The sequence below is a fragment of the Sphaerodactylus townsendi genome, linkage group LG07, assembly GCF_021028975.2.
Source record: "Sphaerodactylus townsendi isolate TG3544 linkage group LG07, MPM_Stown_v2.3, whole genome shotgun sequence".
Classification (NCBI taxonomy): Eukaryota; Metazoa; Chordata; class Lepidosauria; order Squamata; family Sphaerodactylidae; genus Sphaerodactylus; species Sphaerodactylus townsendi.
In genome coordinates this window covers 123,551,366-123,568,703 of record NC_059431.1, presented here as the reverse complement: position 1 = coordinate 123,568,703, position 17,338 = coordinate 123,551,366, and the positions used below count along the sequence as shown (strand labels likewise).

Genomic DNA, 17,338 nt, shown 5'->3' with positions numbered 1-17,338 from the left:
CTATCCCATTGACATGTAGTAGTAGTAGGAGTAGTAGTAGTAGTAGTAGTAGTAGTAGTAGTAGTAGTAGTAGTAGTAGTAGTAGTAGAAGAAGAACAAGAACAAGAACAAGAACAAGAACAAGAACAAGAACAAGAACAAGAACAAGAACAAGAACAAGAAGAACAAGAACAAGAACAAGAAGAACAGAAACAAGAACAAGAACAAGAACAACAAGGACAACAAGAACAAGAAGGAGGGGGAGGGGGAGGGGGAGGGAGGGGGGAGAATGTCAGGCCTGGGCCTGACGATTGGGGTTGGTGGGCATTTGCAAAGGAACTGTAAGGCTTTCTTCTCTGCAGGTGTCCAGTTATTTGTCAAACTTTAGTCCAAAACAAAGAAACCGTAGCTGCAAGATTAACAATCGATAGACGATTCTGAAAGTCACACGCTAGAGCATGGGCTTAAATTCCCAATGTTCCTCCCAACCCGCTGGCCAGAAGGCGTCAACTTTCTGAGAGTGCTGACATCTGGGTGAGAGTGAGCATCCATCGCTCGAAGGCCACCTCCTCAAATGGCAGAAAGAGGCCATTCTGACATGCTTGCTCTCCCACTGCCTGCAGCCTTGGAGCCAGGAAGAGCAGCAGCTGATCAAGTGTGAATGTTCCCAGCATTTCTGTGCTTTGTTCAAGTGTAGTGTAGAGCCATTTGACTACAGGGGGGCAGGGAGCTGTGGGGATATAGGCAGAGTGTTTTCGTCTTTGCTGATGTTTACCATTCACTTTGAAATGAAGACTTTAGAGCAAATCTACAGTTTCTATTATTTTCAGATCCAGGGTCTGACATTAAGACGATTCTCACAGCAGCCCGCAATCGGCTTCATGTCTGGCATGGATGGGGCTACAGGCGAGCAAATTACGAGCAGCAGGCAGCCCGACAAACCCGCAGACGACACAAACCTGGGGACAGAGCAGCCGTCGCTCGGCGACGAGGTCCCAGGCAGGGAGTCCTACGACCCAGACAAAGCTGATGAGGGATTGGACAATCTCAGGCTCGACCTATACAGTCAGTCCCGAGGTTTGGGCCCGGTGCCAAGGTGGCGCGGGTATGGAGTCACCATACCAGCTTCCCCCCATTGCATGATTTTGGGGGAGCCCAGCCCAATGATTCCACCTGGCTCACCCAACCAATGGATCAGGACATCTGCCTCGAATGGGACTTTGAGGCACAAGAGGTGTGGGCGAAGGCACAGACCCAGAAAAGGCCTGGGGCCCCGAGCATGAAGCGGATGCCTGGCGACATGAACTGGATGAGATGCGGCAGGAGCTATCCTTCTTATGCCGCAACATGGAACTCCTCCTGGCCCGCACTGAGGCAGGCCTGGCAAGAGGGGGGACCAGCGCGGACCGGGGTCACTGGCAGCAGGAGAGACCTCCCCAGTACAACAGCTGCAGGCCCAAGCGGTGCCCAGGCCCCCGCCAGTCAACGTGGCCCCAGGCCGCTGCCACCCCAACGGCCACCAGGACCTCCGGGACCTCCTGTGCCAGCGCCAGTCCCTGCACCAGCGCCTGAGAAGAGGAGGTGGCAGAAACTGAGGGCCCACTTCGATGGCACGACCAACAACTTGCCCTGCTTCCTTGTGCAGATCCACGACTGGCTGGAGCCAGTAGTGATCCTCTCCTTCAGTTCCCCCCTTGCCTGCCTGTGCCCGTGCTCTCCATTTATCCTTTGGATTCAAGTCCAATGACACCTTACAGACCAAAGAGATTTGGGGGGCTTTGAACTTTCAAGAGCTCCTTTCATCACAACCCGAAAATCTTCTTGGTCTCTAAGGCCCTTTCCCCACTTACCGTTTGCTGCGCGCTACTGCCCCCAAATAGCACGTGGTCCAGCGGTGCTCCCCACGAGTCCGGGCGGCGACAACACAGCCGCCCCGACTCTGCGCTCTAACGTCCCTTCAGAGCGCATCAATACTGACGCTGGAAGAAACGGCACCTCTGCGCGGGGCAGTGGGGAACACGACCCTGTGTCGGAAATTGCTCGCGTTAGGAGTGGCGCGCAGGAAATCGTAAGTGGGGAAAGGCCCTAAGATTCTACTGGATTCGGATCTAGCTTTTCTACTAGATTCACCAACATAATACCCTATGAAACTATCCTTTATGCAGGAAAACTTTCTAAATAAATGTATAGAACAATGTTATACAGAACAATGCTGAAATGATCAATTGTTACATTAACACCATGTTTCTAGGTCTTTCTGTCAGAGGCCCTTTCCACTCATGCAGAATAATGCACTTTTTGCTACTCTGCACAGTAAAATCCAGCTGCAAAGTGCATTGAAAGTGGCTTGAAAGTGCTTATTCTGCATGTGCGGAAGGGGCCTAAGTAGCTGAGAAAGTTTACAAAAAAGGACCATGTACTGGGCTGATTTCTTTGTACTGGAAGCATTCTCCAAAACCAATTCCAGGCAACTGCACAAGACAGTAAGAAGAGCCCTGCGGGATCAGACCAGGGGCCCATCCAGTCCAGAATCCCACTTCATGCCATGGCAGAACAGCTGCCTTTCAGAGGCAACAAACAAAAGACAGAAGTCCTACTGTGACCCACTGACACTAACAACACTAATGCCGTCCCTTTCTCAGTGCTGCAGTGCTGTATATGGAGGTTCCCTTTAACACCTGTGATGGGGAGCCATTGGTGAACCTTGCCTGTAAAAATCAAACACACTGAGGTCTTGTAACCTCTACCTGTAGGTTCTGTGGGGCAGAACTTGGAATGAGTTTGCAACAACAAATTTTTAAAAAATGGTTTACTTTCTTAACATATAACATATAACAGTGGTGGCGAACCTTCGGCACTCCAGATGTTATGGACTACAATTCCCATCAGCCCCAATTGCCCATGCTGGCAGGGGCTGATGGGAATTGTAGTCCATAACATCTGGAGTGCCAAAGGTTCGCCACCACGGACATATAACATCAACATTTAACATCACACTTCAAGGTACTGATACTGCCAAGTCCAATTCTTCTTTGCGAGTGGGTTGGCTCCTGAAGACTCCAAGGGCTTGGTGAACAGGATTCAACATGATGAAGGTTTCCAGGAGAACTCTCACCCATTACAACCACAAAAACCCTGAAACAATAAACTCCAACATTTACAACATAGCAAAAACGAACAACTACCTTCCCAGTAGTTCCCAACAACATTGCAGTTACCTTAACAAGGTGTTAAGGGCTTATACAAATCAAGGTCCGAGTCTGGTAGGGTTAGAGATCCTGCCTAGTGGCAGAGAGGGAGGCTAGGTGGACAGATTCCTCGAAAGGATCTGAGAGAGAGAGAGAGAGAGAGAGAGAGAGAGAGAGAGAGAGAGAGAGATCAGTGGTCTAGTGTGTGGTGGGAGACTAGAGGGGAAACCTATTTCACGGAGACCCTCCTCAGCCAGTGTGAAATCCCTTTGGTGAGAAGGGTGGGCGTGTTTAAGGAGTGTGTTCTGGACCGCGTGTGCAAGGTTTGCCCTCTCAGTGAGACACGCAGTGTGTGCGTGTCTCACGCTAAAGTCTGAACTGAAAAGCCATTTAACTGAAGCTGCTTGTATTTCTGTAAAGTTTAAGTAGAAAACCTGCCTAAGAAACTATTAACTTTTTTAAAGCCTCTCTGTAACATCTGAGGAGGCAAACATCCTGTAATAAAATCCTAATTTTGTTTTACTGTTTAAAAATGCTAAGGCCTGTGTGGGGATGGGCCATAGGTCTAAAAATTGTATTTGATATTAAAGAAAAATGGATATATAGAACCAAGGATTGAAAAAGGTTTGCTCTCTAGAAAAGGCAAGCCTGTCAGCAGACACATAGCAGTCATGCAGGCAAGCAAAAGATAATATCTATAAAATCTTGTCACTAAGGGCTAGAGACGTGACAGAAAACATATATTTTATTTGTTTGTCAGAACTAGCTATATGGGATGCCTACGTGAAATAAACATAGCAATAAAGAAATGTTAGAATATAAAGGACTTTGATTAGTTAATTGAAAGTGTGTTTTTCTATATTTTAAATGAACACTGAAATGATGAGAGATTTATATCTACTTGTATTCAACTATCATTCTATTCTATTAGAATCACATAGCATATTTGTCAAAATCATTTTTAACATTTTAAAGTGAATTAGGGTAGGTGAAATTTTTCACCCTGTGAAAGGGAACTAACCCACATAAGAACATAAGAAAGAGCCTGCTGGATCAGACCAAAGTCCATCCAGTCCAGCACTCTACTGCTCGCAGTGGCCCACCTTTGGGAGCTCACCTGCAGGAGGTGAAAGCAATGTCCTTCTGCTGCTGCTGTTCCCGAGCACCTGGTCTGCTAAGGCATTTGCAATCTGAGATCAAGGAGGATCAAGATTGGTAGCCATAGATCGACTTCTCCTCTATAAATCTGTCCAAGCCCCTTTTAAAGGTTAGTGGCCATCACCACCTCCTGTGACAGCATATTCCAAACACCAATCACGCGTTACGTGAAGAAATGTTTCCTTTTATTAGTCCTAATTCTTCCCCCCAGCATTTTCAATGTATACCCCCTGGTTTTAGTATTGTGAGAAAGAGAGAAAAATTTCTCTCTGTCAAAATTTTCTACCCCATGCATAATTTTATAGACTTCAATCATATCCCCCCTCAGCCACCTCCTCTCCAAACTAAAGAGTCCCAAACAATGCAGCCTCTCCTCATAAGGAAGGTGCTCCAATCCCTCAATTATCCTCGTTGCCCTTCTCTGCACTTTTTCTACTTCCTCAATATCCTTTTTGAGATGTGGCGACCCGAACTGAACACAGTACTCCAAGTGCTTTATATAAGGGCATGACAATCTTTGCAGTTTTATTATCAATTCCTTTCCTAATGATCCCCGGCATAGAGTTTGCCTTTTTCACAGCTGCCATGCATTGAGTTGACATTCCCATTGAACTATCAGCTAAAACGCCTAAATCCCTTTCCTGGTCTGTGACTGATAGCACTGACCCCTGTAGCGTGTATGTGAAGTTTGGATTTTTTGCCCCTATGTGCATCACTTTGCATTTTGCTACATTGAACTGCATTTGCCATTTCTTAGCCCACTCACCTAATTTATCAAGGTCCGCTTGGAGCTCTTCGCAATCTTTTGTGGTTCTCACCACCCTACATAATTTGGTACCATCCGAGGCCAGGACTGCAGTCTCTTCTGGCCTGCCCGGAGGGGAGCCCAGCCAGCAGGGGGAGTCTGGGGGGGGGGGGGGGGGGGCACCCTAAGACCTTGCCCATGTCCATGGTGATATGGGCAGGTTCGAGGGCAGTGGGGGGCAGAGCCTGGGGGCAGGGCGGGGGGCAGAGCCTGAGGGGTGTCCTAGAGACAATTTGTCTCTGGGCGCCATTTACCCCTGGTACACCTCTGGCAGGGAGACACGAGCAGAGGACATGCTTTAGTGTGACACGAAAGAAATAGGCAGACTTTAATGCTCATGCAGAAAACATGCGTATGGGGAAAATGATCATGTAGGTTAATATGCAGGCACAATTATATGACGTATGTACTCTTTGTGTCTATAAAAATGAAGTCTTTGTCTGGTTAAGGGGGTCTCTCTCTAGAGAACCCTGTTTCAGATCTATTTTGGACAGTACAATCTAACTTTATATTTCAAAGCTTGATTCTTGGGTTTCTGTCCTTGACAGTCTTTGTAAAACCCCACTGCACAGGACCATACACTGGGGTGTGGCCTGACACCTGTGTGTGAGTGCGTGAGTTGAGGGGAGTGCCCAGGCTATCCAAAGTCAGCTATCCAAGTATCCGCCCTCCCTTTTGGGGCCTGTATCTTCCCTCAGGGAGTGGATGCTGCTGCAGCTAGAGATCTGGAACGGCAACTCATCTAGAGATCTGTTCTCCTGGCAGGGGGTGATGGTGTCACCACGCTACCAGGGTAACTTTGATGATTTCAGTGAGATTTCAGCTCTCGGTAGCGCGGAGGAACAGAAATCGGGACCCGACACAGCGAGTACAGTAAACAATAGAAGACGCCTTATTGCGATGCTGACCTAAAGTTTTGTGAATGAAAAAGACATAACAAGGTGGTGTAGCAGCAGTGGCGTAGGAGGTTAAGAGCTTGTGTATCTAATCTGGAGGAACCGGGTTTGATTCCCAGCTCTGCCGCCTGAGCTGTGGAGGCTTATCTGGGGATGCAGGATGTTAGCTGTAAAAGCTGCCTCCCACACAGCATGCCAGCTGGGTGACCTTGGAGAAGCTGAGTCACAGCTTCCTCCGGAGCCTTCTCTCAGCAGCCCCACACCCACCTCCACAGGGTGTTTGTTGTGAGGGGGGAAGGGCAAGGAGATTGTCAGCCCCTTTGAGTCTCCTGCAGGAGAGAAAGGGGGGATATAAATCCAAACTCTTCTTCTTCTTCTTCTTCTTCTTCTTCTTCTTCTTCTTCTTCTTCTTGGGCTGGGCTATCACCAGCATTTCTGCTTTGCTGAGAGGAGGGTTTATACAAACACAGAACAAATCCTATCTTCTATCTAATACAGAAACTATTTCTATCTAAACTACAGAAAAATAAAATAAAGTTTAATTTTATTTGGAAACAAAAGATCAGAAATGGATTTCTTTATTTCTGACACCGCTATCAATGGGAACTGTAGTCCATAACATCTGGAGGGCCACGTGTTTGACACCTGTGCAAGGGTGGACTCATATACCTACTATCTCCCCTCCTCAGACCAGACTCGGGCTACCATAAGCTTTGGGGGTGTGGGGGAAGGTTGGGGGGGCGGGCAGGGGGGGTCACAAGGGGGCTGAAAATTGCCCCTCCCCCCACCGGCCGCTTGGCCCACGCGGCCTTAGCGCCCCTGGCCAAGCGACGCCCACAGTCACAGCCAGCAGCAGCACCGTCCTCCCAGGGGTCTGCAACCTGCAGCTCTCCAGATGTTCATGGACTACAAATCCCATCAGCCCCTGCCAGCATGGCCAATTGGGTCTGCAACCTGCAGCTCTCCAGATGTTCATGGACTACAAATCCCATCAGCCCCTGCCAGCATGGCCAATTGGGTCTGCAACCTGCAGCTCTCCAGATGTTCATGGACTACAAATCCCATCAGCCCCTGCCAGCATGGCCAATTGGGTCTGCAACCTGCAGCTCTCCAGATGTTCATGGACTACAAATCCCATCAGCCTGGCATTGGTGGGTTGAGGAGCAGCTCTCCGCCCCCTCCCTGCAGGGAGAGGCGTGATGTCGCGCAGCGCCCCGCCCACAGGCCTGTGACGGGGGCGGGGCCAGGAGGGCAATCAGAGGCGGCGGGCCAGGCAGAGGGGGCGGGGTGACAAAGGGCCGGAAGTCGACAGCGGGAGAGGAAGTGTGACAGGAAGGAAGAGAACGAGCGGCAGCAGAGGCGAGAAGCGGTTCAGGGCAAGAAGGAAGGCAGGCGAGGTAAGCAAAGCGCTTAGGAGGGGGCAGCGCAGGGTGGCGGCGCCCACACACCCACCGGGGCCCCCCCGCGTCCCGCCGCTGCTGCGTCCTCTGCAGACTTAGTCACGTCTGAACGCGCCTCCTTTGGACACGCGTGATTGGACGCCCAGTGCAGATCCCGAGGCTGCCACCCAGCTCTTCTGAGTGGGGGAAGGCAGGACAATTACCCCCCCCCACACACACGCACACTCAGGAAGAAGCCCCTCGTCCTGGGCGGCGCATGCTGGGGGAGGTCTGCCTCCAAATGCTCCCTCCCTCCAACCCCCTTTTCTTCCTGCCTTCCCTCCCCCGCCCCCCCCCCACTCTGCATATGTTGACCCCTCGCGAGGCCTCTGCAAGGGTGGGCCGGGGCTGGATCTCACCTCTTTCCCCCTCCCGCCCGCCCGCCCATCCAGGTGCAGAGAGGAGGGGGGAGGGGAGCCCCAGATGGAGAAGGCCCCCTTCTCGCTTTGCAGTGGGGAGGCTCTCCAGGATCGGGGCCCACCTCTTGCCTCCCTTCCTTTCCATCCACGCCATCCTAGCCTCGGTCCCCCCCCCCCTTTACTCTCTCAGAAGGCTGCTGCTGCATTCCGAGGAAGAAAGAAGAGGGCCTCCCCACCGCTTTCTCTGGCGGCATCTCTAGGATTTCATTTCAGACTCGCTAGCTTCAGTTCCAGCGGGCCAGAGGCAGCCAGTGGGGGGACCCGTCTGCTGAAGAGAAGCGTTGCTCTCCTCCCTCTGGGATACAAAGCAAATTCCCCCCTTCTCTTTCCATCCCTCCCTCCCTCCTTCTGTCTGCAAAATGGGAAAGAAAAGGGGCAGCAGGGGGAGGTTAAATAGGGGAGAGGTAGGTAGACTGTCTGGTGGGGGCCAGAAACATTTGGGAAAGTAGGAGAAACACCACTCCCATAAATAGCCTTTAATCACCTCTGGTAGCTGGGAAGGGTGCCTTGCCTGCCCCCTCTGTCTCCCCCACCCCCTGGAAGCCTCTCCCCAAGCAGGAGCCCTGGCTGGGCCAGATTCACTGGGCTTCTTGGAGCCCCGAAGGAGGAGGAGAGCTCTTTCTGCTTCTGGGAAGTTTCTTTCCTCCAAGAAATGGGGAGTCCCTCCACATTGGACCCAACCAAAGAGGATCTGATTGGGGGGCTGGTGGGAATGGAGCTGAGACACTGGAAAGCTCGAGGAGGGATCATAGAAATCCAGTAACTGCCATGAGTGTTCACAAGAGGCCAGAGTTTGGGATCTATGAAGGCCAACCCTTATTCCCTGGATCCCTGTCCACCAGGTTCTGGAAACCATGTCAGGGTCGCACCAATGACATCCTGCTATAATATACAAAACTATTGCCTGCTTGTGCAATGGGTCAGAATTCTTAGAATTTAGAAAGAAGTACTTGCCAATGCAAGGAGTTTACAGTGGTAACAACAGACAGAACAGAAAAGCAGCAGTGGTGTAGGGGCAGTAGTGTTTAAGACCAGGTGTCCTCTAATCTGGAGGAGCCGGGTTTGATTTCCCGCCCTGCTGCCTGAGCTGCGGAGGCTTATCTGGGGAATTCAGATTAGCCTGTACACTCCCACACACGCCAGCTGGGTGACCTTGGGCTAGTCACCGTTCTTCAGAGCTCTCTCGGCCCCACCTACCTTACAGGGTGTTTGTTGTGCTGTTGCTCCTAGGTCCGCCTGCAGGAAATAGAGGGAGCGGAGGGGCTGGCAGGGAGGCTACCAGGTAAGGGAGGGCAGCACTACTTTTGCTGGGAGCCCTCCTCAGCCCAGCCCCTGTGGGACAGAGCAGGAGGGTGCTAGTGGAGCTACTCTCCAAGCACACAGGCTACCCTCCAAGCCAAGGACCCCCTTGAGCCCGCTGCGGGAAGCTGGGTCTGCCTCTGCGCATGCCAGGGCTGGAGCGCTGAGCCTCACCCCGGGCCGTTACTTTAGAGCTGGGCTCTGGCAGCACCCTTCTCTCTCCCTGCTGGTGGCAAGAGCCCCCTGCCCTGGGGCACCCTGTGCAGGGCGCCCCTCTGCACCCTGATTGGGTGGGCACTTGTGCTGGCAAGACTTCCCTTTCTCCAGGTACCCCAGAGGCATGGGTTTTGGCAAGGGATAGGGATGCTGGCGGCTTCCCTTTTGTTCAGAGCAGGTCCTTGCAGCCCTTAGGTGGGTGGAGTCTGGGCAGGTTGGAGTCCAGCATCTTTCGATGGGATGGTGCTTTGGGGAGTTTGAGGAATGGGGGGAGGTGGTTGAAGGATTTCTTCTGCTTCCTGAGACTTAGAGCTGTTTTCAGTGTGTTTCTGTTGGTGAGGAAAATAAAAGTTCATTTGTTATCCAGGTGAGAGTTCGCAAGCTGTGGGACTGAATATATGCTTAGGATGTTGAAAGGACTGGGCAGGATTCTATTTTATGTTATTTTTGGCAGTTCACTAATTTCATCAAAATCTATATATGTTGTTATAATGTATTTCATTTGTTGGAAGTTTTTGTGGGGAATGGTTTTCCCAGTATATCTGTAAATCTTTCATAAATACTATGGAATTTATGCTGTGTGTGTGTTTGAAGAAATGCTCCATATTAGTAGTTTCCTTTAAGTGATGAATGACGTGTCCTTTTTCCTCCAATTTTAATGTTTTAAGCTTTAGCATTAAAATGTGAGTCCACCCTTTGCATTAAAATCCAAAAAGTCCTTTGGATTTCCTGTCACTGGGCTACAGCAAACATGGTAAGATTTTCTATTTTTGTTTTGTTACTTTGGATGTACTTGCTGGTATAGGAGGAGGGGGAAAAGTATTATTAGCATGTCTGCAGTGGAATTAAGTTTAAATTGAACCCATGCTTAACTGCTAACAGTGTGATGTTGTGGTTAAGAGCAGCAAACTCTGTTCTAGAGAATGGGGTTCAATTCCCCCTCCTCCATCTGAAGCCTGCTGGGTAATCCTGAGCCACTTTCAGTTCTCTCAGAACCTTGCCAGCTTCACCTGCCTCACAAGATGCTTGTGGAGAGAGGTGGAAAGGGAAGAAGGTGATACTAAACCCCTTTGAAGCTCCTTAAGGGAGAGAAAAGTGCTGTATGAATACTACTCTTCTACTTCTAGAACTAAATGGAAATTTTCTCCTGGGGGTGAGGTATGTGGGATTCTTGAACTTGTCATACAGTGCAACCCTATGCATAATAGCGGTCTAAATCTACTGAAAGCTGTGGGCTTAGACTGGAATGGCGCTGCATAAACAGACCCTTAATCTGCCTTAATTTATAGTATAAAGGTTTTGCAGTATGCATTGCACTTTAGTTTTTCTGTAGCTGCTTTTTGTCGTGTACTCTGTAATACAGATAAGCCATAATCTGAATATTGTGTAATGCAAATACAATCTGGTGTAGGGTTATTTGTGACGACATGCTACTTGCATTCTAGTCTTATCACAGTCCATCTTAGCAATATATTAATTTTAATGGGATCTTCTTCCAGTTTTAGGGGGGCAGCCAAAGAACATTAATGCTCTTTGTTTTTATCAATGCGAATGTCTTATTTGCCAAATTGTTAATCTGTAGTCATTCATAGTACTAGTTATCTGATAAAAGTATATCGATCTCTAGAGTTATTTGATCAGATAACCTGTTTTTTAAGAAATATCTTTTATCATTCTTGTAGCAGCAAGCTTTAGAAATGGCACTGGATCGTGCTGAGGTATGTAGCAAGCAAGATTATTTCAGTATATTGACTTTATTTAGCTGTTCACCATTTCTGACCTTGAAGGCAACTTAGTACATCAGGAGGACAGCCACTGGAGTAGAATACTTGTGGAGAGGGGGGTTGCTGGAGCTGCCTTCCTCCCCCCCCCCCCCCCATGCTGATACCAGTGGCAGTTCTGGCTATTTTGGTGTTGAAGGGCCCAAGATCTTCCCTAGCATCCCTTGTCAGGGGTGGGGTCTATATCACCTGCTGCCACACAGCTCAAAGGAGACACCTTCCTCTTTGTCACATATAGGTGATTTAAGACATTTCTGGGAGGTGTGTGTCTGTTTGTGTGTATGTGAAGAAGTGCCCAAGGCAGCAGACGAATAAAGTACACAAGTACAATTTTAACAAAATCAGCTGTTAAACAAGTGAGGGGAACAGGGTGGGGAAATGGCCAGCAGAGATGCCAAAAACTGAAACTTGGAAATGACATTATTGCAAAGAAAACCACAGTGGTGTAGTGGAGACAAAGACAGGAAATATGAAAGCCCCCTTCCCATTTCATGGGAACCGGTCCACTTTCAGGAGGCGAGCCAAGAAGAAGACCCTGATATTTCTGCAAATTCGATCAGTTCCTGAATGTCCTTCTAAAATGTATGCTGGTGTATCTTCTAGTGATCTTGTTGTAACATTATAGCGAGCACACTTGTGAGTGCTGTACCTAACCTGTTCTTCCTGGATTGAAATCATAGTAAAAGAGAGCTTTCTAATCCTGCTTTTACGCTATAAAGTTTGAATGCACACTTCATTTTAAGGCTGCCATGGCTTTTGGAGCAATCTTAAATTGAAGGAGGTTTCCCTGTCAGGACACTACTTGTTGGATTTTTATAATTTTAAAGGTTTTTAATTGTTCCAATGTTACAATCTACTCTGGGGATTGTCCACCTCCTCCCCCAGGTCATTCAGATCTTCATGCCAATTGGCCATTCCCCTCTCTGCCATTTTGGATGTCATGTTCTGACCAGGTGCGGGGTTGTGGGATGATAAACCACTGCTCTGCTGGGGGGCACAACAAAGCAAGAGCGCATGTTCATCACATTGCGGGGCCTGGAAAGGTGGCCTGAAAATGTCTCTAAGTAAAATATCTTCTAAGTGTCTCCATGGCTTTTTTCTCCAGTATATCATTGAAAGTGCTCGCCAGAGGCCTCCCAAGCGAAAATATTTATCCAGTGGAAGGTAGGAAATATTTAATGCTTCTTCCAGAGAATGACAGTTTGAAAAGGCAGCCCAGTATAATTGTATAAGAATAATGTCAAAAACCTGTGTTGTGATTAATTCATTTTTATCAGCAATTAATGTTTACAAAACATATAAATAATACAGCGAGACCATCTATATCAGGGGTCTGCCACCTGCGGCTCTCCAGATGTTTATGAACTACAATTCCCATCAGCCCCTGCCAGCATGAACACCTGGAGAGCCGCAGGCCTGATCTATATGATGCTTCTGTGGGCAAGGTTATACAACCAAAATTGTTTATATCACAAAATATGCTTTCAAAAGTATGGGCAACCCAGCAGTCTACATTATATTAGCTTGTATTAGCAAGAATATGGTATCATATTTGGCCATGTTTGCTTTTTGCCTATATTCAGTAGATATAAGGCAAATGCGTGCTAGTTGACTTTATACAATATGACTGTGATTGATACTATGTTCTTGCTAATTTAAGCGCCATACAGACTGATTGTTGTGTTGTCTATACTTTTTGAAAGCATTCTTTTGCTGATATGAATAATTTTGGTTGTGCAGTCTTGCACCCACAAGCTTCATCTCGACTGTCTTCCAGACAGATGGCAAAGTCAAGTAATAGAGTTCTTGGGGCATTTTTAAGACTAACTACTTGATCATGGCAGAAGCAGTTTTGAGCCAGAACTCACTCAGTGGTGTAACACCTTTGCCACATAAGGATGAATGAAAGCGTTCCTGTCCCACTTGAAGCTAATAGTGCTGCAATCAGTGCTCAGTAGTTTGTACTTAAAATATTGTGGCAGCAGAAGCTTCAAAAGGGGACACCAAGAAGAAGCTACCGAATGACATGCATATTTGATATGGTCAGACCTGGACCTGGTAGGGACCGAGCAGGAGCTAGGCCTCTGCAGATATTAATGATTCCTCCTTACAAGTTTAGTTACCCTGTTCAGATTAATCAGCTGAATGTCACCCGCGTTTGCTCCATACCCCCCTCTGATGGCACCATTCTCCCTTCTGAGTTTAACTGGTGGTGTTTTAGTTGCTCTGCAGTGTGACTTATCAGAACGGCATCCTGGAAAGCCTAGCCTTCTAGCTCCTTCTTCTCCCCAGGGTCCTTGTACTACTTTCGGGCTTTGTGTGTGTGTCTTGGGTGTCTCTGCCAAATGAATGCATCGCTGTCAAAGGGGACCCAGCTCAGGGAAGCTTTTAGTCTTCAGTCGGCCACAGGATGTTTTTGGTCGTCCATGCTCTTGTTTATCTTACCTAAAATAATGTTTATTCAAGTGTTTTGTGTGTTTTCAATTTCAGAAAATCTGTATTTCAAAAATTGTATGAACTGTACCTGGAAGAATGTGACAAGGAGCCTGAAATAAAGGTAAGGAGAGTCTGAGCTGCCAGGCTATTTGCAGAAGTTAAGTCAGCAAGGAGCTTGTAATGAACTAGTAAAGTCCAGGCAAAAATAACCGTTTTCAGTTCTTTATTGTACTAGTCATAGTCGAATACAGGCGATGCGAGTTCTAAAGGACTCAGAACTTTGATAATAGCTTTAACACAGTAGCAAACCCCTTTCCCGCCACAGAATAATCAACAATGCATAGTTTCACACAGTCGAGCTGAGATTACATGAAAGCAGACCGGGCAGAGAGCCAGGACCGACAGGCGGGAAGAAATCCAAGGACAGAAGACACACCAACATCATCCTGACAGAGCTCCAGGATCACTATGTAGAGGCAGGCAGTGGCAAAGTAACTGTGTTCATTTCTGTTCTGACCTAGATCACCCAAGCTAGCTTAGATTTCCAGATCTAAGTAGGATTGGCTCTGGTTAGTACTTCGATGGGAAACGACCAAAGAATACCAGGGCCGTTATGCAGCAGAAGGTAGTGACAAGCCAGCTCTGTTAGTCTCTCGCCTTGAAAAGCCGACAAGTTTGACATAAGTTGGCTACAACTTGACAGAACTTTTAGAATCTTTCTGCCCAGCACCTACCCTGTGCTCTCCGCCTGGTGATCTGTTCAAATAGAGAAGTCATGTCAGGGCTTGAAACCTGAAGAAAACGGTAAATTGGAATTAGCAGAAGATTTTAAAGAAAGAATTACTGAATCAACAGGTCAGTTATATGCTTTGAAATTAGAGTTAACCTGCAGTCAAATATAAGATAGTCAGAAGTTATTATACAATGTGTTATGGGTTGTATGTTGTGTGTGTGTGTGTGTGTGTGCTTTGTGTGTTGTCCTTTCAAGTGAGAAATAGATAGGATTTTTTAAAAGGAAGTTGCATGGAAAACCTGGGCTTCCGTCCAGGGCTTCCGTCACCCCTTACAAGTGACATTTCACTGGTGCACTTGTTGCTTGTGAAGAGAGAGCCATTGAAGGCAGCTCGTAATGTTGCCAGTTGCCTCGTCTGTAGATGTCATGAATGCTGCCTCTTTTTAAAGCAGAAGCTGAGACGCAGTGTGAATTTGTTGGAGAAGCTGGTCATGCAAGAGGCACTGTCCTGCCTGGTGGTGAACCTCTACCCAGGAAATGAGGGTTATTCACTGATGCTCAGGGGGAAGAACGGCTCAGGTAAAGTCAGACCGGCAACGCTGCAGGCTTCTTTGTTGCGCTTCTTTCAAGCAGGGCTTTATAAAACACCCTTTGGACCGCTTGCAGTGGGGCTGATTTTCTTTTGTGCTGCTGGGATCTTCAGCTTGGAACATAACGAATAAAAGGTGGATTCTGGGAAATGTACGAACTTCTGGTCCCTGCATATTTTCTGGATTGTATGCAGGGTCCCCAACAAGCTGTTGTTTTTCTTCAGAATTGAGATTCAGAAGCAAGTTCAGGCCTCCCATTCTCCAGATAGCCTGTTCATGTAAAGTAGGGGTCCCAAACATGGCGCACACGGGCACCATAGTGCCTGCCAGCATCCTTGCTGGTGCCTGCCCAATGTTTTTAGAAAGTGGGCGGGATTAGCTGGGGCTTCTGCCCAGCAAGGTTTCTGATTGGCTGTGCAGATTTTTAGAACTAGAACTTTGACAGAAGCCGCACAAGGACCTTTCTGTGTGACTGCAGGGGAGCTACGGCCGGCATTTTGTGGCTGTGCTGACCACACCATCAGAATTTCAGAAGTGCCTCAAAAAGGTTGGGGACCCCTGCTCCAAAACATTCTTCGCATCTCTGTCTTTGAGTTAAGGAAATGTTTCTAGAATACTAAATCACAGTTTTATAAACCAAATGTGTTGTGCAACCCAGAGCCAGTGTTAGTTTGTTGAACTGGTGTCATTGTGGCTCCAACATATTTCTCTTACTGGGTTCTTGCTTAATGTTTGGTTTGTTTTCCACACAGATTCAGAAACCATTCGGCTTTCCTATGAAGAGGGAGAGTTGCTTGAATATTTAGATGCAGAGGAGCTTCCCCCAATCTTAGTTGATCTCCTGGAAAAATCTCAGGTTTGAAAAATTTTGCCCGGGGTTGTCTGTGGGGAAGGGGTCATCCCGGGACTGGTCCCCGTGTGCTCAGGCATCTCCCCTTGTCCCCTTTTTATCTGTGATACATTTATGTAGTTAAAATAAGTTTATTTTAAGACACCCAAATCCTTTTCCTGGTCTGTGACTGAAAGCACTGACCCTGTAGCGTGTATGTGAAGTTTGGATTTTTTTGCCCCTATGTGCATCACTTTACATTTTGCTACATTGAACTGCATTTGCCATTTCTTAGCCCACTCACCTAATTTATAAAGATCCGCTTGGAGCTCTTCATAATCCTTTGCGGTTCTCACCACCCTACATAATTTGGTACCATCCGCAAACTTAACCACCACGCTACCCACCCCTACTTCCAGGTCATTTATGAATAAACTAAAGAGCACCAGTCCCAAAACGGATTCTTGGGGGACACCACTCCCTACATCTCTCCGTTTTGAGAACTTACCCACCCTTTGCTTCCTGTTCCTCAACCAGTTTTTAATCCATAGGAGGACTTCCCCTCTTATTCCTTGATTGCTGAGTTTTCTCAATAGTTTCTGGTGAGGAACTTTGTCAAAAGCCTTTTGGAGATCCAAGTAGACAATGTCCACTGGTTCTCCCTTATCCACATTCCTGTTTACACCCTCAAAGTTTGTAAGGCAGGATTTGCCTCTTCAAAAGCCATGCTGACTCTTCCTCATCAGGTCTTGCTTTTCTACATGTTTTATAATTTTATCTTTATCTGATCTCTTCGGGGTAGGGAGGTATAGAAATGTGATGAAATAAATAAATAATGATAGATTCTACTAATTTACCAAAAACAGATGTCAAACTGTAATTTCCTGGGTCTCCCCTAGATCCTTTCTTAAAGATTGGTGTGACATTGGCCATTTTCCAGTCTTCAGGAATGGAGGCTGATTTCAGGGATAAGTTGCATATTAAAGTGAGAAGATCAGCAATTTCACGCTTGAGCTCTTTAAGAACTCTTGGGTGAATGCAATCTGGGCCAGGGGATTTGGTAGCATTTAGTTTATCAATGGCTGCCAGAACTTCTTCAACAATGTGTACAATTGCTTGCTTTTGAACAGATCAATATTTTCCATTGCGGATGTGTCATAACAGAAATACGAGACTATCGACAGTCCGGTAATCTGAAATCTGCAACATACCAAAGCAGACACATCTTGCTGCGGCCAACGATGCAGGTGAGTGCTTTGGTTTTCCCAACTTATCATGGGGTTAAAAGCAAACAAAGGAACTTTAGCACATCAGTTAAGACCTCTTTCTTGTAAGTAATAATAGGTTTGCCTCTTTTCTCCTTCCTTAGACCTTGGTTTGTGACGTGCATTCCATTACAAGCGACAACCACAAATGGACACAGGTAACAAATTTGGCAACATCTTGGATGAACATAGGGTCGGGTTCAATCTGTTGTAGTAGTCTAGGGTGTCCCTCTGACAATTTCTGCCAAAATCTGATATTTCAACCTCAGGAGAGACCAGTTCTACCTTGGGTTACTTGCATTAAA

The 17,338-nt window shown here is 47.4% G+C and overlaps 2 protein-coding genes across 25 annotated transcripts in view; one reads left to right on the top strand and one right to left on the bottom strand.

The window, feature by feature from the left end:
- EXOSC8 (exosome component 8) overlaps positions 1–17,338 on the bottom strand; it is a 675,700-nt gene that overhangs the window by 613,016 nt on the left and 45,346 nt on the right. The window lies entirely within an intron of this gene.
- SUPT20H (SPT20 homolog, SAGA complex component) overlaps positions 7,333–17,338 on the top strand; it is a 43,146-nt gene continuing 33,140 nt past the window's right edge. For 18 of the 24 annotated variants that reach the window (XM_048502575.1, XM_048502574.1, XM_048502572.1 and 15 more), the window contains exons 1-9: positions 7,337–7,423; positions 10,068–10,153; positions 11,082–11,117; positions 12,286–12,344; positions 13,671–13,737; positions 14,799–14,928; positions 15,692–15,795; positions 16,899–17,015; positions 17,138–17,191. In XM_048502575.1, the coding sequence (XP_048358532.1) occupies positions 10,151–10,153; positions 11,082–11,117; positions 12,286–12,344; positions 13,671–13,737; positions 14,799–14,928; positions 15,692–15,795; positions 16,899–17,015; positions 17,138–17,191 (570 nt within the window). In that variant the 5' untranslated portion in view covers positions 7,337–7,423; positions 10,068–10,150. Of the gene's footprint in view, positions 7,424–10,067; positions 10,154–11,081; positions 11,118–12,285; positions 12,345–13,670; positions 13,738–14,798; positions 14,929–15,691; positions 15,796–16,898; positions 17,016–17,137; positions 17,192–17,338 lie in introns of all 24 variants that reach the window. The other 6 variants (XM_048502577.1, XM_048502576.1, XM_048502578.1 and 3 more) reach the window with 4 other exon arrangements.